Raw genomic sequence first — 22,539 nt, forward strand, 5'->3', positions numbered from 1 at the left:
GGTTATCAAAATTTCGGACAAAATTGGATTCTCAATTGTAGTCACAGAAAGTATGATTTTTATCAGATAAAAACAAGCTTCTGCTGATGCGTAAATGTGTCATGACATGATGGAATTAAACGCTCGTCTATTTTTAGGCATGTATATATGGAGTTGTTGGTATCATCCAATAGCCTGTCTTGCTTTTGACTTTGATGAAGAAAAAAAATGCTCATCAATTTTTTAAAGTCAAATGCGCAGGTATTGTTTCGACCTTTTTGATGTTTTTGATGATTTTTATTTGCACTATATTACACTATTCTTAATTGCACAGTAATTTCCGTGCTGTGGACCAATCTGTGGGGATTTGGGGGGGGGCTGAGGTAATCTTAAAATCGGCGGGGTTGCAGGCTTCTATTGTTCGTATGATTTGATGTTTTGCAATTTAGTTTGAAATTTTCTCGAAAATAATTGATTTGCGACAGTTTTAGTGTCCATATCAATCATGTGATCTGCAGCCTGTTTGTTCCCCAAAAGCAGTACATCTGTGTGCGGGATTGAAAGTAAAAATTTGCCATTTAAGTCTTAGTTGTAGCGTAGTGTGTTAGTAGTTGCCAGTTGCTGATACTTCTTGTTTTCATTGCTGTCCCTGAGGTTAGAAAATGTGTGGTTGAGAAACTTCTTCCTCATGCATGATATGGTTGAACTGGTTTTCTTGTTAAAATGTGAAATGTTTTTATCTTGTTTGAATGAAGTATTACACTCAGTGATCATGTCATCAATGTAAAACTTATATACTTGTATGGGATAGAGCGCTGTATAAGATAATAAATGCATCTATTAACTTATTATTTAATTATATTTGTGAAAGTTCGTCACTTTGGGCGCCTAAATCTCCCTAACCACTTAACTTTCAAATTTGAAAATATTAACGGTGGTTCAGAATCATTTAAATGGTGCACAGCATATTAAGGAGTCTGAAGTCACTGTAGTTCGCTTTTCAATTTTTCATTAGTTTCGTTTAGATCTAATCTTGCGAAAGTCTGTCTTCTAAGAAGCCAATGTAAACAAGTGAGGCTTCCGTTCACATGCAGTGCGCACTGGTCCCACAATGACTTGACGATCGATTCTTTTGAGTCGGTTCATTGAAGGGAGGTACTCAGCTAGTTGTTATTATTTGCAACTGAAGGAGGTGGGATTACCTGGTGTGGGAGAGGTAGAATTAGCAAGAAAATTGCCGTAAAAGTTGTGTGACATCTAAAGTTTGAGTGCCCTTGATAACTACAAATTTACATTTTTTTGTGCTTTGATCAATGTCTTTCAGTAAAATCCGACATAGACATAACAGGTGGAAAGCAAAAATGAATTAAATATAATGTAATAGATTTTGCCCAATGGGCAGAAAAAGGCTGACGAGTAGTTGGTTTCACCACAATGCCACATTATTTGTGCAAAGTGAGGCGTGTGTTGTGAACTGATACTCCTATTATGGCTCCAACAGGAAAGAGATTATTTTTTTTAATAACTTAACTGTTACTTATTGATCAAGGATTTAGGATGCTTTCATCTTGCACAAGAAAGTTAAGTTTTTAGTTCATGGATTCAGGCAGTCTTAAAAGTGTCCAAGTCACACAGTTTATCAACTTTTACTTTGTGCTCAAAAGTATTACCTCTCTATTTCCTATTTGTTACAACTTGTTTGTAAATGAAAGCAATATTACTTTGCCCTAAGGATGCGTACAGAAAGAAAGATTGCAAAAGTTGAGCGAAGGTCAATTGGAACATGCCTTACACTGCAGAAATGAATTATAACGCGAAACAGATCTGCATTCTTTCCCCCCAGCCGGGGCAGTCTGACAGACACAAGGTTGAGAGGGTTACGGACGAGGACAGGAGCAGAACGGAGGCATCACCATGACGGACATGGCGCAGGGCCGACCCATCAAGTGTGTGGTGGTGGGGGACGGGACAGTGGGAAAGACGTGCATGCTCATTTCCTACACCACCGACAGCTTCCCTGGGGAGTATGTCCCCACAGTGTGAGTATTCTTTTCTTATTTTTCAAAGGTTCATCTGTAAATTTAAAAAATCGAACAAAAATGTTTGATGGGTTTTTTAAAGTCCATTTTTTACCTGCTTTACCCATTTTGGTGTTTCTACATAGTGTGTAGACTTGCTTTGGGGGGGGCAATGGTAATTTTCATACTTAAATGGGTGTTGCATTATGCCCAAATTACAAATTACACCCTGCCATTTTTTATTTTTTTTTAAACTAAAGACCTAAATGAGAATGAAGAATACACTTGTATAGATGAATACGGCTCATCCACAGCATCGGGGGCTGTTTTATAATTTGTGACGAAGTGTTGAGCAATGGCCATCTGTGGTTTTGCGTTGGTGAAATACAGTGGTCGCATCTGTATTGAATAGGTTATCATTTTACACAGTGCTGTTGTATTTTTTTAAGCACGGGAGGGGGGGAGGGGAGGGGTGGAAAGTGGCTGTACTATACAGGTGGCCATTATGACAGGTTCGACTGTATTTGTGTTCTTATATGATATGATTTACTTTGAGCATTTGTTTTTGTTTACCATGATTTGCATTGTAAATATCAAGCAGTGGATGCAAGCAAGTAGTTTAGGACCTCCCCACCCCCATGAAGGTGTTACTTCTTTTCCCTTTGTTGTGTCTGCATGATATGTCTAACCTTCTCATGCACTTAATTCTAAATGGCCATTATTTGGTTGATGTGCTTTGCTTAACTGAAGCTCAGGCTGCTGGTGGGTGCTGTAGGTTTGGTTGTCATTTTTTAAAAATTTTACTATTTTCTTCCCCCTGTATAACAACCTTTGACGGAACTTAAATGTAATTCTTTTTTTTTTTTTGCTCTCGAATTGTAATTGTCAGTTCACATAATGTATGGCAATTCCTTGTTTATGCCTTCAGTTGAATCAATACATTTCTTTGCTGTCTATAATTCTGTGGGGTTTGGGAGGCTTTTCCTTTGATTTATGTTTGCTACCCTAGACTTCAAATATATTAAAATATTCAAGACAATTTTAACTGAATGCACTATGCACTCAAAAGACAAATTGTGTGCTCAGGAACCAACTTTTGTCTCGTGTCATATTTGCGGGTGTGTCCTCCAAGCTTGAGTTTTTGTAAAACTTGGAGGTGTTGGACCCCAAAATATGATGTAGTCTTAAGAGATGTCTATTACACACTTTAGTTTTCAGTATCACAAAAGGCTACCTGTTTTAAAATTTTATAAAAGAGAGTATGTGATGTCACTTCTCTGTGTCTTCTTGATTCAATTAGCTTGTTTATTTTAGCATGTAAAACAGATTTGTTCTTATTCAAAAGAGATCAAAAACAGTTCTTAATGCTGTGTTAGTGGGTGGTTGGCGGGTGTTCTGGTGTGATTTTCTTCTTCTTTCCTATCAAACGTATATCATCCTGATCTCTCCTCCTCCTTTTTTGTGTTTGTTACTCTCTTGTAACACCTCTAATCTTCTGCACTTATATAACCTTATTGTGTTGCAGGTCCCGTAGAACTCTTACTAATTTTTAAAAAACTAATGTTGTGTTGATGTGTCCAGGTTTGACAACTACACGGCGAACATGATGGTGGACGGAGTGCCGGTCAGTCTGGGGCTGTGGGACACGGCGGGACAGGAAGATTATGACAGACTACGTCCTCTCAGTTATCCCCAGGTAAGGCATTTTTTTTGTTTTGTTGTTCTTTGTAATAAAGCGATGCAATCTTTCGGAAGTTTTCCTTCCTGCCCTCTCAGTGGGTTTACGAGTTGTAGTGTGGTTGCAGTTTCAAGCTGTCAAGTGTCTCACACAGGTTTTTTGAAGCTTTCACAGAAAGTCTATCTGACAGTGAGTGAAGCATTTCTTTCACCTTACATTGCAGCAATGATTGCACAGGACTTAACGAAGTTATTCATGGGATCAATTGCGGAGAAGAAAGTTTGACTTTTTAAGAATGCAAATAAGGGGGAAGAACTCATTTTTTGTAAGTGCTTGATTTGTCTGGTTATTCATGCTGTTCTGTTCTGTAAGAATTTATGACTGTGTGAATTCATCAATGTGTGCGAATGTGTCTGGGTAAGCTTTGTGGGATTGTCTTTACTCAAGAATGTACTGGAGAGAGAGAGAGAGAAAGAAAGAGGATTACTATAGGAGCTGTGCGCTTATATGTTCTTTGTATTATTGTACAGCGCTTTGAGCACTTCTTTGTGGAAATGCGCTATATAAATGCAATTTATTTATTTATTTATTTATTTATTCTACTGGACTCTTAATATACTAAAAATGAATTGTGAAAATGAACATCTCAATTGTGAAACTGAGAAAAGTTGAAGATTGTTGTAACCATTGTTGTCTTTGTTTCCCTTTGCAGACGGATGTGTTCCTGATTTGTTTTAGTGTTGTGAGTCCTTCGTCGTACGAAAATGTCTTAACAAAGTGGAATCCAGAGATCAAGCACCACTGTCCCGAGGCTCCTGTATTAGTAGTAGGTGAGTCTGCTGTGATTGTGAGCTGTTTCATTGTACGACCCAGCCAGGATTCTGTCTGTGTTTCCTTTTTCCTGCACTAACTGCCCATTGTTGTGTTAATATGATTCTGTTTGCTCAAACAAGCAAAGAGATCTGTTTTGGTCGTCAAAGTTTTGTAACTTCCAGAGCCTGAGAGTCCTTGGAAATTGAAAATTGTCATTTTTGTGTCTTTATTCAAAGTACCGGATTATATTTGTGAAAGGTCTTTTTTCTTATTGGACACCCATATCGTCATGGTCATAACACAATTGGCCAAGTCATTCTTATTTCAGGTTTTGTAGTCTTTGATATGATAAAAATGTGTCACGACATGGTGGAATCAGGCGCTTGTCAATTTTTTAGGCATATGGGGTTACTGGTATCATCTTAAAGCCTGTTTATTTGCCTTCCTTTTGGGGAAAAAAAATATCCAATTATTCTGAATAAAAGTCGAAATGTTTGCAATTGAAGGAGGTCAGGGATGCCTTGTTTCAGGGGTAAAATTGCCAAGGAAATGGCCGTCAAAGTTTGGTAACTTTCACGCCAGAGAGTCCTTGGAAACTGAAAATTGTCATTTTTGTGCCTTTATTCAATATTTTTCAGTAAAATCCACACAAAATTGTGTTTTTAAATTGATGTTAAAGGTTTGGAGCCAAAAACAGAAAATTAGAAAAAAAATGGCCCATCTTCCAAAAAGTTCGTTATTTTGACGAGCGCCTGATTTCACCCCGATGCCTCGCAAATGCTTGTAACTTGTTTGATATCATCAGTATAGCTGGGTTTTGTTTCCTTGTACTAAAATTCTTATTATTGAGGCATTTTCGATTCGGCGGGTGGTTCGAGGATGCCACTGGTGGTCCTACTTTATTTCTTTCCCTCTGTTGTTTCATTCTATCTGTTTTGCTTCTTCTTCCGAGCAATGTATGACCAATAAAGTGTTGATGTGCTTCTGTTTACTCAAAGTCAAGACATTTTCACTTTTGCACAAGAGGTAAAGTGTGTGTATGTATTTATAAGTTTTCTCAAAACAGCAAAAAATGTCTTATGCAAATGTGTTTGACGATGGCGATAATGAAGAGTAGTATCCTCTTTATCAGAAAAGGATGCTGATTTGTGAAAGGTCTTATTTTTAGACCAATAAGCGAACATGAAAAAATTAGAAACCATATGGATCACTTTGTTTGCTTATTCATCAGCTGATGGTTGCAAGGTGCTATTGCAGGTCTAATTTCTTCACTATTCCTCATTGGTTTGTTTCTATCTGTCTGTCTTGCTTTTTCCGGGCACTGAATAAGTGCATCAATGTGCTTTTCTTTAATCAAACAATGAAACAACAACAAAAATAAGCTTCTTGTCAAGGTTTGAAGAAATTGCATAGCTGCAGTGCTCGGGATTTTTCTGGTCTGTAAGTGGTAACAGAATGCTAGTCATGAGCCAAGTTACTCATTTTGTCAGCATGCCTCACCAATGATACTGATCACATTTAATACAAAAATATATGTTCCTTTTAATGATTTTTACTTTGAAATACCTTGTTTCCAGGTACAAAAATAGATCTTAGAGAAAATAAGGAAGCCATCGGGAGTCTTACAGCTCAAGGCCTGAATCCGGTCAAGCGAGAGCAAGGGATCAAACTAGCCAACAAGATACGGGCTGTCAAGTACATGGAGTGTTCTGCCCTTACTCAGCGGGGGCTCAAGCAGGTGAGACAATCAGCAGCAACCTTTTCCTTTAGGGTAATATAGTGTAGTGCAAACTGTCTGCGTGGGTGGTTGGCGGGTGCTCTGGTGTGGTTTGCTTCTTCTTTGCGATCAAACATCTATCGTCCTTATCTCCCCCTTGTTCTTTTTTTATGTTTGTTTCTCTCTTGTAACACCTCTAATCTTCTGGCGCTCATGTGACCTTATGCAGTTGCGAGCTCCGTAAAACCTCTACTAAAACAAACTGGCTGCTATTTGCAAACCAAATGCAGCCCTCTGCAAAGATTTGTGTGGTTGGCAGAAACATTCAGTCAAGTTAAAAGTAAACAAGATTTGAAATCAATCGATTTCTCTGTAAAAGTGATCACATTTGTCAATATGATTGAGCTGATATTTATTTGCATTTGTAATGAAGCACTTTACATTTTGCATTTCCTTATTAAAAGGAAAGAAAGATTACTTATAGTGCCGTAAAAAATTTGTGGCTCAACTTATCTTCAAATATCTCTTTATCGGGTGAATCAATGTCACCCATACTTTCGACAGCAGTTTGTATTAATTTGTCTTAACTTGATCATATTTTTCCACAACAGTTGAGGCTACATTGATATTAAATAAACTTTCCTTTATAAATTAATATTGAATTATATACATCTCCGTCACATGGAAAATTGGATTGTTCACAGTACTTCCCGCTTCTAACACACATTTGTGAGGCAACGTGGTGAAATCAGGTGCTTGTCAAAATAATAAAAACAAAGAAACAGGCTTTTTTCCACCAGTTTGGCAATATTAAATGAAATTTTGTTTTTTAGCTCAACACCTTTTATGTCCATATAATAACACATTTTGGTGTGTATTTGACTGAAAACGCTGATTAAAGGCACAGAATATGTAATTTTTCAATTTTCATGGACTCTCAAGCCATTGAAGTTACTTAACTTTGGCGGCCATTTTCTCACTAATTTTACCTATGAAACAAGGCGACCCCACCTCATTCAATTGCAAATATCTCAACCTCTACTCAAGATAGATGGGCATTTTAAAAAATCGAAAACAAGGCGAGTGAATAAGCTTTTAGATGATAGCAATAACTCAACATGCCGAAAAATTGACGAGCGCCTGATTCCACTGCGTTGTGACTCATTTTATATATGCATAGGGCCTACGTCACAGCTCGCCCAATGACACCGTTTAATGGCAAAACTTGTCACAATAAATTAATTTTATAATGAAAGCTTTTTGTGCACTAGATGATCTCAAAACGCGTTTAATAAGCATAATGTCGCATTGAGAAAAAAACAGACTTGCATTTAAAAGCGATATTACCCCAGCTGCAAACCTTTTAAAATCTAAAAACCACCCTCTGGGATTTTTGATTAGTATTTATTATGGAATTTTCTAGAATACAGCTAAAAGGACTTTATAAAAATATTGATCTGTTAAGACAAATTGTGACAAATCATGGCGCAAAAGCTGGAGAGTCCATGTTCAAGAGTTGAGGAAATATTTGACAATAGGTTACGTCACGAATTTTTGACCGCATTATAGTGCACTCTCTCCAGTTTTTTAAAATGTGGTCTTTTGATGTAGATGACCAAATCAAAGAGGCTGCTGATGGGGGGAAATTCACACAAACACACAATTCACACTCACAATACACAGGTACATATTTCACACACACACACACAATTTTAATGATGTGGTGACAACAACTCCGCTTTTTTCTCCCTCCCATCCTTGTCATAGGTCTTTGATGAAGCCGTGAGGGCCGTGCTTCAGCCTCAGCCAATCAGGAGAAAGCAACACAAGTGCACCATGCTGTGATGGGACGGCCAGTTTTTAACGTGTGAATGATGCAATTTGGCGTGAAAGTGTTGTGAATGATGGTTGTGAGTGGGACATGTTTGGGTTTGTTTTACATTTTTTTGATACACACTCTTGATCAGATAGCGAAATTTTCAGCTGCTGCCCCCTTTCAATGTATTATCAAAGTTTTAGACAAATTCCTTTCTAGGTTATCCTTTTGATTCCCTTATTTTAATAATAGCAGTAAATTATTGTGGGGGGGACCTATGCATGAAACTGAGTTGTAGCAAACAAGGCATGAACAAAAAAAAACTAAAATAGGTTGGGGTCAAATGCCACAGCATGTTTTATGAGATGGCCTGTTTGGTTCCTATGACTTGTTTGTTTGTTCCTCCACACTTTATCCTAGGGTTGCTTTTGGTTTGTTTTTGTGGGTTTTTTTGGGGGGAGGGGGTTCCACACTCTTCACACAGCAAGCCCCCCACTAGTGGGGTGAAGTCATTTGTAAGAAAGTGTCAACAGACAGCTCTTGCTTTTTTTCATTTTTGAGAACGTATTTCTCCAGGTGTTGTGTTGAAAAATGTAGGTTTATCGCTGGCCTATTGGGGATGATTTTTTTTAAGAAGCAAGGGGGTTTGGGGTCTGGGTTTTTTGGGGGGGGGGGTTTCTAAAGTCAGTTTCAACTCTGTCTCTAAAGAAATTAGTTCGCGACAGAGTGACACTGTTTTTAATGATGTAATGAACTATGACATAGTGTTATTATATTGCAAACTATATCCAATTCTATAGCAATTGGGAAAGACAAATCTAGTCAACTTGAATCATTAGGTTTTATTTAATTTCATAGATTTGGGTTGCCTTTTTTTAAATATATATGTGAGGCAGCGTGGTGGAATCAGGCTCTCGTCAAAATAATCAAAGTGAAGAAACTGGCATTTTTCCTCATATTTGTGAGTTTTAACTGAATTTTTGTTTTTTGGCTCAACAACTTTCATGTCCATTAAAGAACACATTTCTGTGTGGGTTTTACTGAAAAACGTTGATTAAAGGGGTTAAAAATGTAAATTTTCAGTTACCACAGACTCTTAAGCGAAGGAAATAACTGATCTTTGGCGGCCATTTTCTCACTGATTTTATCTCTGAAACCAGGTGGCCCCCACCTCCTTCAATTGCAAATATCTCGATTTGTATTTAAGATAAATAGGCTATTTTTTTCCTTCCAAATAAAGGCAAGTGAACAAGCTCTAAGATGATATCAATAACTCTACATGCCCAAAAATTGACGAGAGCCTGATTCCACCACGTCGTGACACATATATAGTTGAAAAGAATCATTTCCTATTTTTGGACTATCGCGGAGATGTGAGGACATCTATCAATTGCCACTAGTATAAAAAATATAATTTACCTTATGATTTTCCTCACTTCTGTTCTCTTGAAACGTTTTGTTTGTTTGTCTAGTAGTGGTGTTGTCTTGGATAGCTTGGGGGAGTTGGTCCATGAAGGTTACAGTTGGGATTTAGTAGTAATGTTGTTTTTCTGTCAACATATGGAGGAGGAGGGGGGGGGGACAGGAGATTCTTGCTCTTATTGGGGCTTTGTGATTTGTGTGTTCCAGAGTGGGTCACATTGTCAAAGACTTTCTTGTCTTCTATGAAATAAAAAGTTGTTAGTGGCTTTATTTCTCAGATGTCTGTGACCATTGGTTGTCAGGTAACCAGTTGATTTTTTATTCTATGTCTGAGCTTTGGACTTTGATCACAAGAACGTCTGAAAGTCAGAAAAATTGTCATGAAAGTAAAAAATCAAGTTCTATTATATCTGAAAACGTGTGGATCTTTGTGAGCACAGTTTTGTAAGGAAGGATTTAGAGGTTTTTAGAATGCCCATAATGATAGTACCCTGTGTAAAGTATTAGGCCTCCTACAAATGCTCTTTGTCACTGTCGCATAAAGCTACACCTTCGTGAACTGACTCCCGTTACTGGTTCTGAGCTCTGCCACTTCTGGACTTGGTTATTTAGTTAATTCTAACCATTGTTGTGTGTAGTTGGTGAAGTTGCACGCATGCACTATTTGCAAATTATTATTTTTTTCTTTTCTCTGACGTTTGTCAAGTGATTATAATGTAGCTTCTTCTGTTCAACTGATCAATGGCATTTTGTTGATTTTTTTGTTTGTTTGTTTGTTGTATTGTGGACTTCAGTTAGAAACTTTTAGTGAGTCTGCAATTGTTTTATATCTCTTTAGCTTTGAGTTTAAGTTGTAGCGCTTTTTTGTTGGTCATCAAAGAAAGTTTTTATTTGTTTTTGACATGTTTGTGTTGACACTGCACTGGAAAACGGAGTGAAATGGAAAATTTCTTTCTGTGTTTACCGAGTGATATTGGACAAATGGACACGATCAGGGTGCTCTTGTGAATGGTCATGGAGGATTTGTACACTTCTGGACTTCGTGTCTGGAGGGGGGAGGGGAAGTGGTGTGAAAGTAGAAGTGACTTTCTACTACTACGACCTTCTGAAAAGAGCTTGTATAATTTGTCTCGTTTTCACAGTGGCTCCTGTATTTGGGCATTAGAGCTTATTACCATCCAGCAAACAGTTGCTGTGTCTGTATGCGCAGTCTCTTAACTAGTTCTTCAGTCAAGTTTTTAAAAAGAAATGAATGATATTTACCTCATGTTTACGCTACTTATTATGTTGTGCATGACTAAATTTTTGCAGGAACAGTTACGTATGATGTTTGGACGTGACGTGTGATTGACACAAGAGTGATCGGCCTTGTTTTATTTATATATATATATATATATATATACCACTTAGCTTGCGTGTGATGTGGGAGGAGAATGATTTTGTTGTTGATGTGTTTTGTCCAGACTCAAGTATATATGAGACTATCTCATCATTTACATGTTGCATTGTATACTGCCCTAGGGAAGCCTTCAGAACTGCCCAGATGTCTTACAGTAATGGTTGCTTACTTTTGCCCCCCCCCCCCCTGTTATTATATTCACCGTTATCATTTACTGTAATTCTTTCACTCGGCTGCAGGCAATTTGTTTTTGAACAAATGTAGTGTATGATGTGCATACGGCGGTGGTCTTGTCGGCGTGTCGCTTTTCTGGTGGTAACGTGAAGACTTGCCTTGCATGGTCCTATTTTCTTTGCCTTTTCAAAGTGTTCTATTTTTAGAGCAAGCTTTATCGCGTCTGCTTGCTGTGTGTTCACACATCACTTCAGTCTTGGCACGGGTATTCTTGTTACTTATACTGTAAACCTTTTGTGAACACAAGTGCCAAAATCTGAAAGATAAGTCACTTTTTGGGTGGGGACCTCTAGATAATGTGCGTTAAATGTGTCTTCTTTTTGTTCTGACTTATGTACTGATTATAGCCTGTGAAGGGTCAATAAAAGGAAAGTCGTCGTGCCTCTTTTGGGGTCAGGCCTGATCTAGAAATTCTGGTCAGTTGGTAGGTCTGTAAAAAAAAAAAAAGCCTTTTTTGAGGGGGAGTCTATTGTTTTTAGTAGTATTTTACTCCTTGCCTGCGCTGCTTGAAGGAATTTTCTTTCTTGTGCTTTTGATTTGTGGACTATGGAGCTGATGTTGAATGGGGACATCTATGTATATAGAACATACACAGTCAGAGAACAATAACTGTTTGTACACAGTATACATACTTATGAAGTGCATATGTTAACAGTTTTTACATAATCCATGTGTTAGCTATTTTTAAATGCTCAAGGCCATTTTGTTCTCAATGTCCCTAGTTTTTGTGTTTTGTTGATGAAAAAAAACAACATTTTCATGTTCTATTGTGTATGTTTGAGTTGTGACTTGTCATTGGATTCTAGTTTTTTCATGTTACTGTACATTAGTCCTCAGTTCATATAGTTATGAATAATGGTGGTTCTGTACTGATATACTTATGTAACCCTCTAGACTTTCCACTGGCTTTTATCTGTTTAATACAATTATAATGTTTTACTTTGTGTGCAATCAGAAAAAGAAAATGGTTTTCATCCTGAAGTAGTTAGAGGTACAGAAATGTGTGTTGATTGTGACAAAAGTAGAATGTTTCTTTCTGCATATATATAAAAAAAATTTGTTGAGTACAGCTTTTGATTAAATTCATTGTATATTTGTGTCTTTAGGGGAGGGGGGTGGGGTGTATAGTTTTGTAGATTGGGATTCCCTTTGACGTGTAATGGCAAAGTTATCGTTCCGATACACACTCAGGCTTAGGGTTGGATTAAAAGATGTCTGTCATGCAACCATCATCATTTGAGTGTTGTGAGATGATGCTTTCTTTTTTAATATGGTGATTGTGGTATGATTGAGATTCTCCTTATTTTCTATAACAATTTCAGGGTGGGATTTCTCTTCTTTCTTTTTTTTTTCCTCAGAACATTTTGTTCAGTTCAGGGTATAGATGTACTGTGTACTTTAAGTGCCAGTAATCAGTATTTGGAATTGTCGATGAATGTGCAGTACCAAACCTTCAAAAGCTACAATGGGGTTGTTTTGGTGTTAGTTGGGGGGTGCATTTTTTGTTTATTTTTTTTCTGGGAGTATCTCATTCTAAAGGAAAAATCCATGAATCGAGATGTTCATAGTGTGATGTGAACATAAGAGCTGGTTTTAGGGTAAAAATGTGCAGGTGTTTTAGGGTGCAAATGCTCAGTGGTCAGCAGTGCTTTATTCTGGAAAATTTTTTCTCCATAAATTTTCTGGGAAAGGGGGGGGGAAAGACAGATGAAATTAGGCCTGTCATCGTCTGCTGTTGTTCATTTGTATCCATGAGCCAGACTGTGGCCAGTTTTTGCTTCCTCTGTTGTGTATCTGGTGCTACTCAATGTTTTTATTTATTTGATATCTCCAGTAATCTGTGCTTATTCTCCTTGTTGCTATTTTGTTGTTTTTTTATTTTATTTTTGTTCTTTGTTTTTTTAACACTTGTGCATAATGTCGGTTTGAACGTCTCAGCTTTTTTGCTAGACACGATGCTTTTAGTTGTGTTTGGAGGTTACTGAAGAACTTCATTTGCACTTTCTTGTCCGTAATTGCTGCGTATATTTTTCCATATCCAATTTGATAATCAACTGTGCAATAAACAAATATAAGCAAGGGTGGTCAGAGTTTTATCCGGCAATTGGGCCAGTTTGAAGGTGAAGTGAAAACTGTTGTTATTCTTGTGAGTTGAATATTACGTCTGAAGTCTCACTAAAGGTTGTCACGAGTCACAGAAATTATTATTTTGTTTTTGTTCTGTGCTCTGAACCAGACTATGTATGGGAATTACTAATTACATGTTCTCCTTTTTCCTCTAAGTGGTTGTCACAATTAGTTTTTTAATGTATTTTTTTACTGACTTTTGGAACCCTTATATCGCATTTTGACCTCCGAAGGTCGGTAGGGTCCGTATACAAACTGGTGAAAATATGTCTGTGTTCATGGTGGATGTTGTTATGAGAGGCAAGGTTTGCATTATGCTTTGTTACCTGTTGCATAGAAGGGTGGAATTCTCGGGGGGGGGGCAGCATGTGGAGTTGCGGCTTTAGCTGGGTGTTCTGGGACTTTCAAAAAATAATTTTACCCATTGCAAATTGAAAGTGGATATGTGCTCTGGTAAGTGGGGTTTTTTGGGGGGGTTCATTATTTTTTCAGAATTATTTGTTAATAGCTCATGTTCTGTTGTGGCCAAAATCCACTTCTATCATTTGGAATATGTAGCTTGGTATATGATATAATGTTCTAAAGAATGTTTTTTGGACTCTGGTCTGAAGTTATAGCAGAAATGGAATGACAGTTTACCTCTGCTGCTTATTTAGTAGATCTAATGAAGGCTTCTTGAACCATTTCTTTTTGCTGAAATTCGAAAATGGAAGGGTGAGTTAGACAAATAAACAATCTGGTGTAATTATAATTTTTCTTCATGTTCCCGAATATTTGTCCTTGCCTATTTTAAGGAATTTTTTTTTTTGAGGCCCTGTGTCTTCTTTAGAAACACTTTCAAACCCAGACTTTTCTTTAAAGTATTGCTATTATGTTTTTGAGCCAAAGTGCACATTTTTGTTACTTTTATCGTGTCACTTCTTTTTCTATCCTAGAATGTGGAATGTGCCTGCACTACTGGTTGTGACTTTTCTTGTGTGAAACGGGAGGAAGAAAATCTCAAGTGTCGCAAGTTTTTGGTTTACAGTTAGAACTGGTATATCTTTAAATATAGGTGATTTTACTTTTGACTTGAGGGGTTTCTGAGGGCAAACTTGTTTACTGATCAGTTTTTTCAACTAAATGTGACATTTCAGTGGGGGGGGTTTTATCTCTGTTTCCAATGTCGATAGGTATTTGAGAAACAAGTTTGTAGCAGTTGAGGTTTATGGAAGTTCAAGAATATGTGATTAGGCATCCTTCGCGAAACATCCCACCGAAAATGTACTAAGTTGGTGATGCCAATGTAGGCTCATTATAGTTAATGTGTATTGCCTACAACATTGATGCAGTGGTCTTGACAGACTTTTCTGGTTGTCTATATTTCAAGAGGGTGAGGTGTCCTTTAAATTTTGGTTGACAGTACAAGTACAAGATTTTTGTCAGACTGTCATGTTGCTGCAATACACTGTGTGTTGTAGGTTTGCTTGATGATTATTGAACTTTCCATCACTTTGGAATTATAGCTCAGATTTATTTTTTTTTAAAGAAAAGTGTTCCCAGTGCCTGGTTGGTAACTGGCTCATTTTGCTGGGGATCAGAATAGAGTTATTATTCTAGACAAATATCTGTTGCATTTCTCTAGAGTACTTTTTGTACTGTAGATTCTGCAATGGTGATATGGTCACATTTTTAGTGGCTATGTATGGTTGTATGGTAGCAGACAGTGGATTGTGCTCCTTATGGCTGAGTGTGTGTGTTATTATTACTGTAGGGTTTTTTTCTCTTTTCCCCCATCCCCTGTCTTGCAGATGTGTAAAAAACAAAAAACGCAGGTGGTTGGAGGGTTAATAAGTCTGACTTCTTTCCTCTCACTCTATTGTTTATTCCTGTTTTAAATGTCGGTTATTGTATGGATGTACTTCCCTTCACTCTTTAAACAATTTTAAAGTTCAAATGGAAAAAAATAAACTTTAAGTTCCAGTGACAATTTCTTTCCTTTTTTTTTAAATTTCCTTTTACAAGCACCACAGAATGCAGTGTAGAAGTGGAAGCAGTTTTCTGATCTTGTACCGTATTATTTTCAAAACTTTACAGAAATACCCTCCAAATAAAGAGGGTCTTTTACATTAAGTTTTAAATCAATACCTCCACAGAGGACCCTGGAATTTTTTAAAAACCATTTGTGCATGTTTGTTTTGTATACAGGGCTCAAAGCGAACTTTTCTGTTTGTGTATTTTTAATTGACAGTACATTTCTCCCAAAGGGTCAGACAGTCTTCTTGTGTGGCCACATGTTGTGGGAATTTGATCTGACTCAATCACACTGCGCCATTATGTTTATTGTAAGTGGCTCACTGTCTCGCACAGAGGATCCTTATAGCATGCCCCAGTGCAGGCTCAATTTGGAATTGTTTTTAAAATGTTTCCTGAGATGGGGTCTTTATATTGTGCACTTTCTTTTCAGCATCTGATCTTTAAAAAAAAACTCCACTAAAAGTTGATTGTGTAAATGTGCTAAGTTTTTGGAATTGTTTATCTGTAATTTAAGATTTTACAGAAATTTTGACATGGGAAAGAAGGTGGGTCAGATTATAGGCATGTCGGTAGGCCTTCTTGAACTTGAAATATCAGGATTATTACATTGTCAGTTCAGTTTTCTTTCTCTTGCTTCCAAATACAGCATAAACAGGCTTGATGGCTGTCTTTATAACGGTCGTGGCTGTTTTTATTTTCAAAAGTTTGGTTAGAAAAATGGATAGAAGGCTTTTGTCTTTGCTTGACTCAATATGAATTTTCTTCGGGCAAGCTCACTTGGTTGGGTTGGGTTTTTTTTTTTCTTTCCTGCTGTTATTTCTGTCAGTGGTGTCAGCCTGTCTTACCTTTTTCTGTTCATTCAAGTGGCCATTGTTGCGTCAATGTGCTCCCCTTTTCTCCGACAAAAAGTTTTCGTCATCTCAGAACAATAGTTTTGATCTTGTTTCCATGTGTAACTTTTCCCCTTCATTGATCAAGTAGAATCAGAATGTTCCTTGCCACCTCTTTAATAATGACCTTACACAGTGTTCAAAAGGGCGTCACTCATTTAGCAATAGAATGTACACCTTGCTTGCTATAAGCCTGAGCCTTTTCTCCTATATCCTCAGTCTGGGAGGGGGGGTGCATATTGTGTTGTTGAGAGTAATGAGAGTGGCTGGAGTGTGCCATTGGTCGGTCCATCTTTTCTTTCCATCATTTGCTTCTGTGTGTCCTTTTCCATGCACTATATGACCGTTGTGTCGGTGTGCTTTGCTCATCTCAAATTAAATTAAACAATAGCTTTGGTCTTGCTCCCATGTGTAATGTTTCCCTTCCTAGATGGGATAGAAATAGAATCAGAATGTACTTTGCTTGCAATAAGCCTTAGCCTCATCCCTGTGTCTTCTCTTCAATGTTTGGGAAATGTCCACTGTGTGTGTTGTTAATGTTTAAAACAGACAAGGGCAAACGGACCCGCGAGCTGGTCGTCTGGTTCGCAAGTTGATCTAGTAATTTATAATGAATGTGACCCGTGGTGAGCTGATAATAAACAAAACTGTCCTTCTTAAAAATTTTAATGAATAGTTTTAGGCCTTCCCGGGTGCACCAGATCTAATTATTAGCATTATTTTATCTCAAGCAATGCCCTTGAACAACATATTCCATAGTGTACTGTCAGGTTTTTTTTGTCTCACTTTTGTAGAACTTGAAAACTTTTCAGCCGATTTGATTTCACTTTCACCCAATGTTCTCCTGTGGCCCACAAGTTATTTAATCCAGCCCATGAATTGGACACACTTATCTGTGCCTGGTTTACGATGCTATGCCAGTTCCCTGGTCCCTCTACTATATCTTCAAGGTATGGGGACATGATCCTATATTATTAAGACTGTGTCCCTCCTGTCTCAGATCCTCTACAATTACAGCCTACTTTATCACATAATGAATGATTGGTACCAGAGAGAGACCGCAGATATTTTTAATTTCTATCCAGCTGGGAATGCTGATGTGAACTGAATGCAAACCTCCTTAAATATTGTCACGGTGATAACAGTAACACAATTGGCCGATTCATTTTTGGGACCAGTATTTTCTTGACTCAAGCAGAGGAAAAAAATTTATCTCAACAACTGGGATTTTTAGCACACAAAACAAAGCCCTGATATACTGAGGGTAAGTGAGTGACAGGCTTTTTTGACAAGCCTTTTTAAACACAACAATAATTAGTAGTAACAAGGAAACCTAAATATCGAAACAAAAATGGCTTGGACAATTGTGTTTTGACTGTGGTGTGGTGACAATATGATGATATTGATACTATTATGGTACCTTGTATTTTCATGCACTGCAACATGCTGCTACGTATTTCTTCTTGTAGAAGACAGACCTTCTTAATAATAACAAATATATGGCGTTGTGTGCACTGTATCATGGAGCTTTCTGCATTGCCTGCAATGAGTTTTCCTTTCCTTTTGCCTAACTACTTTGTGTGATATAAAAATGCTCCTTGTTATTTGTTTTGTTCGTCTATTTGTGGTGTCGTGCGTCAGTCGTCTGGTTCTGCATTATTTCTGTTTCCAATGTCTGGTCTGCATCTATGTTCCAGGTTAGTCCTGTACCTATCAATCTATTCATAATAAACTTTGCCATTGAGTCGCACGCATGTCTCGTTTGGGTTTTTTTATATTTTCAAAATGTTAATGGTCAAATATGCTTTGTGGGTGGTTGGCGGGTAATCTGGTGTTGTTTGCTCCTTCTTTCCTATCAAACCACTATCGTCTCTATCTCTCCTCCTTTTTTATGCTTGTTGCTCTCTTGCAACACCTCTAATCTGTGGCTCTTATATGGCCTTATTGTGTTGCAAATGCCGTAAAACTCTTACTAAAACTAAACTTTGGCACTTATAAGTTTTATGACCTTATTGTGTTGCAAGTGCTGTAACACTCTTACTAACTAAAACTTTTTATTTTTATTTTGTTCACCGTCCTACTCTGGCGAGTTAAAAAAAGCTGAACACTTCAACAAACATTTTGACTCTATTACTATTAACAAAAGCAGCAAAAAGAATGACCTGGACAGGGATCTACTGAGCGTTCTGAAAGAAAAAGAGAGAGATTTGATGACACAGAGTATCCTCCAGGACTCCTCAACCATACGAGAGTTGGACTGAGCAATCAAGGAACTGAAGAAGTAAAAAAGCCCAGGTCCTGATAAAGTACACAATGAGAATGAGATGCGACAAAACCTTGGTGAAAAAGCCAAATTGCTACTTCTTAAGCTCTGTAACAACATGTGGACTGAGGGAAATCTACCCAAAGCATTTAAACTAGTTACTATAATAAACCCAATCTTAAAGAAAGGAAAGAAGGCAAATGGCCCTTAGAAACTACCGCCCAATATCACTCTCGTCCTGTATTGGCAAGCTCTGTGAAAGAATCCTCAATTCTCATCTTTATTGGTGGCTTGAGTCTTCAGGTCTGATCTCCCAGTGTCAAGCAGGGTTCAGGTCAAAAGGCAGGACAGAATACAGCTCTTCAGGCTTACACAGAAAATCTTTGATGGATTTCAAAGAGGGGAACAGACAACGGCTGTGTTTGTGGATCTCCAACAAGCCTATGATAGAGTGTGGAGGAAAAGACTACTCTTAAAACTACAGAACATGGGAATCAAGGGAAATAATATGTACTCCTGGATTAAATCATTCCCTACACTGTCCCCGTGGTTTTATGCACCCCGCACAATTTAGCAAAATTTGAACATTTTTTGCCTACTTCTGATTATTTTCCTTCATCATTTTTTGTGAAAGTTAAAATTAACTGAATCGCATAATTTCACATTTTTGGACTCAGTTTGCGTAATTTCAGAATTTCTCTAGCATTTAAACGCCGGGACAGCGCTTATAGAGATAGACTTATCCAGACCCAGATGAATGGAACCCTATCTTCAAAAGCAGTAAGTGTGTACTTGAGGAAGGACTCCCACAGGGATCTTCTATCAGCTGTACCTTATTCCTTGTCTGACTTGTCTTCCTCAATGATGTTTCAGATGTTCTTAAAACAGAAAAAGTCCTTTTTGCTGATGACCTGCTCCTTTGGCACACTGGAGACTCAACAACAATAAGCAGACGGAGACTACAAGATGATCTAAATTCCCTAGGAACCTATTGCCGTTTATGGAAGATGAAAGTCAATTGCAAAAAAACTGTCTGCTCTGTTTTTACAAGAAGCTATAACCTTGCAAATGCAGAAATCCCTCTTAAAATAGATAGTACCAACTTGAAAAAAGAGAATAACCCAGTGTATCTTAGAGTGCAACTTGACAGTAAGCTTATCTTGAAACAGCACATCAACAACGTTAGGAAGAAGGCTATGAAGAGACTCATCAAACGACTAGCCAGTAGGCCTACCAACTGGGAATCAGAAAAGAACACATTGAGAGGCTTCTATTTACGATATGCTAGAGCTGTTTTTGATTATAACCTTGTGCTACAAAACATTTGCGGTAAAACTACAAAGAACTCAATGGACACCATCCAAAACCAAGCTCTTCATCTTATCTCTGGCGGAATGAGATCCTCACCGACACCGGCCTGTGAAAGCCACACAAATATTGAGCCATTAGAAACTCAAAGAAAACGGGCTGCTTTAGAAGTAAAAGAAAAAGTCTAAAAGGCTAGAAAATAACCCCCCAAATAGAATTCTCGTTGACAAGTGGAAACCTAATCAAAGACTAAAAAATGCAAAATCTGTACTTGACTCTGTCCTCAATCTCCAAGAAAAACATCACCTCCCTGAAAGACGAGAACCTCTGGAAAGAGTCCCCTCCTCTCTCCCACCACATCTCACCATAACAATGCCAGTTGGACAAGAGCAATAAAAACACATATCGTGTGGCACTAAAATATTCTGCACTTGAAACAATTGATTCCTATCCACCAACATGGATCCACTCATACACTGATGGATCTGCCTCTACGGCAACAATCAACGCTGGATATAGGTCAGCGATCAACTTGCCCAATGGGATAAAAAAGGAAGTCTTTAATTTTAATTCCAGCGGGTCCTTCTTCTCCAACTTCATTGCCGAACAACAGGCTATCACCAACACAGCAAACTACATCAACTATTTATTTGACACTAACCCACTCGCTACCACAGACATTGTTATCTTTACAGACAGCCTTTCAACACTAGAGACACTTATTGTCACCCTCTACCAGACACTGGTACTCTCTGTCGTAGAGTGCGGACTCGGACTCTTGAGCCTACCAAAGGCGCAACTGCAACGACTTGAGGTGTTGCAAAATGAAGGATTGAGGGCAATCATGGGGTGTACACGAGACACCTCAGCTGAAGCAATGATATACTTCCTAGACTTCCCGCGTGCAGACGAGAGGCACAAACTGGCACAAGTCCAAGCCTTTCTGTGAGTCAGCGCAGACGAGATGAACTCTCTACTTTAAAAAGTGGGACGGCAGATGACATCAAGACTAAAGAGGGGAACAGTGAGAATGGATGACTCAAGCCACGAACACCATCAACGCGTGTTGCCAGATACAAGACATCAGGAGAGGCAGGGGTTGGGTCGTGGTCGAAGATGCGCTCGGAGAGTACACAACGGTGAATGCAACATTAGATAGAGAATGTCGCGACTGGCCACTTGGAGCTACAAAACACTGACATTGAAATCCTGATAGAAGAGCATAGCGACCATGGAGATGCTGTGATCTTCACGGACGGATCAGTCAACAGAGGAGTCAAATCGGGCTGGGTCTTCAGTGTCAAGAGTTGATGGGGTAGTAGGGAAAGAGCAAAGTGGAGCAACTGCACTGACAACATCAAGTATGTGTATGGAGATAAAAGCCATAAAAGTAAAGCTCTACCCTGGATCAAGAACACAAGCCATCAGCGAGCAGTAATCATTACATGTATTTACTCTATGAGCACGCTACAGAAGGTACAGAGAAAGAGATGCTGTATGCGGACTGGAAGGCTACGATCAGGGAGAGCAGCCTGGAAAGAGTGGCCTGGGTCTTCTGCCCGGGCTACGCGGGGGTAACCTGCAACGAGAGAGCAGACAGGCTGGCTGGAGAAGCAAAAGTGGGAGGGAATTTGACACTCGACCCATCAACCGTCCTAACCGCTGTGTAAGAGAAAATTTGAGGAAGAATAGAGCGGATAGCTGTTCCCACACTCTAGGTAGATTGAAGGAGAAGGGGATCCAAAGAGGAGAGGGGGAAACACAGCCATCTGTGCGGACCAGTCCGACGGACCTCAAACCAGATTATATAAGTATAAGAAAACAGACTCTGGGATGGATCCGGAAAGGGGGGGGGGGGGATGGACATGTTCCGACTGCGGTGACCCCAACACAGTGGACAAGCAAGTAAGGCAAGTAAGACACTCGAGAGTTGGATTGATGTGAACAAAGATACATCACACTTAATTTGGAGTCTACATAATTTGATAAGTAGGCACCATATCAGAGTAGTCCCACAATGGATTCCTGCTCACACTGGGATACCGGGAAATGAAAGAGCAGATGCTCTAGCAACGAAAGGAGCTAGTAGCTAGCCTCCCTCAGCCTGATATTCCTACTGATTACACCACCTACTGCCAAATAATCAAGTCAAACCTCAAGGAAGACTGGATGAACTAATGGGCCACAGGTATGAATGACAGGAAGGATGATGTATGGCCACCTGAATAAACCACTGGTCAAAGATCCAATCAATGAGTTGAGGAGGGGAGATCAACCCTCTTCCAACTTAGAACAAAACATGTGCCCCTCAATCAACATCTCAACCGAATTGGAGTAAAGCAGTCTGCTGCCTGCCTGCCTGCCCACTATGTGACTACCCCTCAGAGACAGTGGAACATCATCTGTTCTTCTGTAGAAAACTAACCAATTTGAGAGGATGTTTTCTTCCCAAGCTACCCAACACATCTAATTACCTCTACTCCTCAAGACAACAATTAGTTAGAACAGATATATGCAGCTATTACAGAATGGTACCAAGCAGACGAGTTAATGCTCAGATTCTACTAGATCGCTAACACAACAAAAACAACAACCGGCCTACTCTCTTTCCTGTGTCTTGCTTTTTCTCAGCACTTAATCATAGTGTCAATGGATCTCTTTCTCTCACTCAACCCTGCAGGTGGGTGGTTGGTAGAAGCTCTGGTGTGGTTTACTCCTTTAAAATCTTTCCTATCAAACATCTATCGTCATCAAATCTCCTCCTTGTTTGTGTGTGTTACTCTTTTGTACTTGTAACTCTTCTAATCTTTCGTACGTATATAGTATATGACCTTATTATGTTGCAAGTACTGTAAAACT

General features: G+C 38.6%; 1 protein-coding gene across 1 annotated transcript in view; it reads left to right on the forward strand.

Annotated features, from left to right (window-relative positions):
• The window catches only part of LOC101857437 (ras-related C3 botulinum toxin substrate 1), an 11,922-nt gene extending 3,578 nt beyond the window's left edge, over positions 1-8,344 (forward strand). Inside the window, exons 2-6 of the mRNA XM_005107500.3 lie at positions 1,823-2,018; positions 3,579-3,693; positions 4,388-4,505; positions 6,066-6,226; positions 7,973-8,344. Of these exons, the coding sequence (XP_005107557.1) occupies positions 1,894-2,018; positions 3,579-3,693; positions 4,388-4,505; positions 6,066-6,226; positions 7,973-8,050 (597 nt within the window). The 5' untranslated portion in view covers positions 1,823-1,893 and the 3' untranslated portion in view covers positions 8,051-8,344. The remainder of the gene's footprint in view (positions 1-1,822; positions 2,019-3,578; positions 3,694-4,387; positions 4,506-6,065; positions 6,227-7,972) is intronic.
• Positions 8,345-22,539: the final 14,195 nt, after the last annotated feature.

Source organism: Aplysia californica, unplaced genomic scaffold, assembly GCF_000002075.1.
Source record: "Aplysia californica isolate F4 #8 unplaced genomic scaffold, AplCal3.0 scaffold00609, whole genome shotgun sequence".
Taxonomy (NCBI): Eukaryota; Metazoa; Mollusca; class Gastropoda; order Aplysiida; family Aplysiidae; genus Aplysia; species Aplysia californica.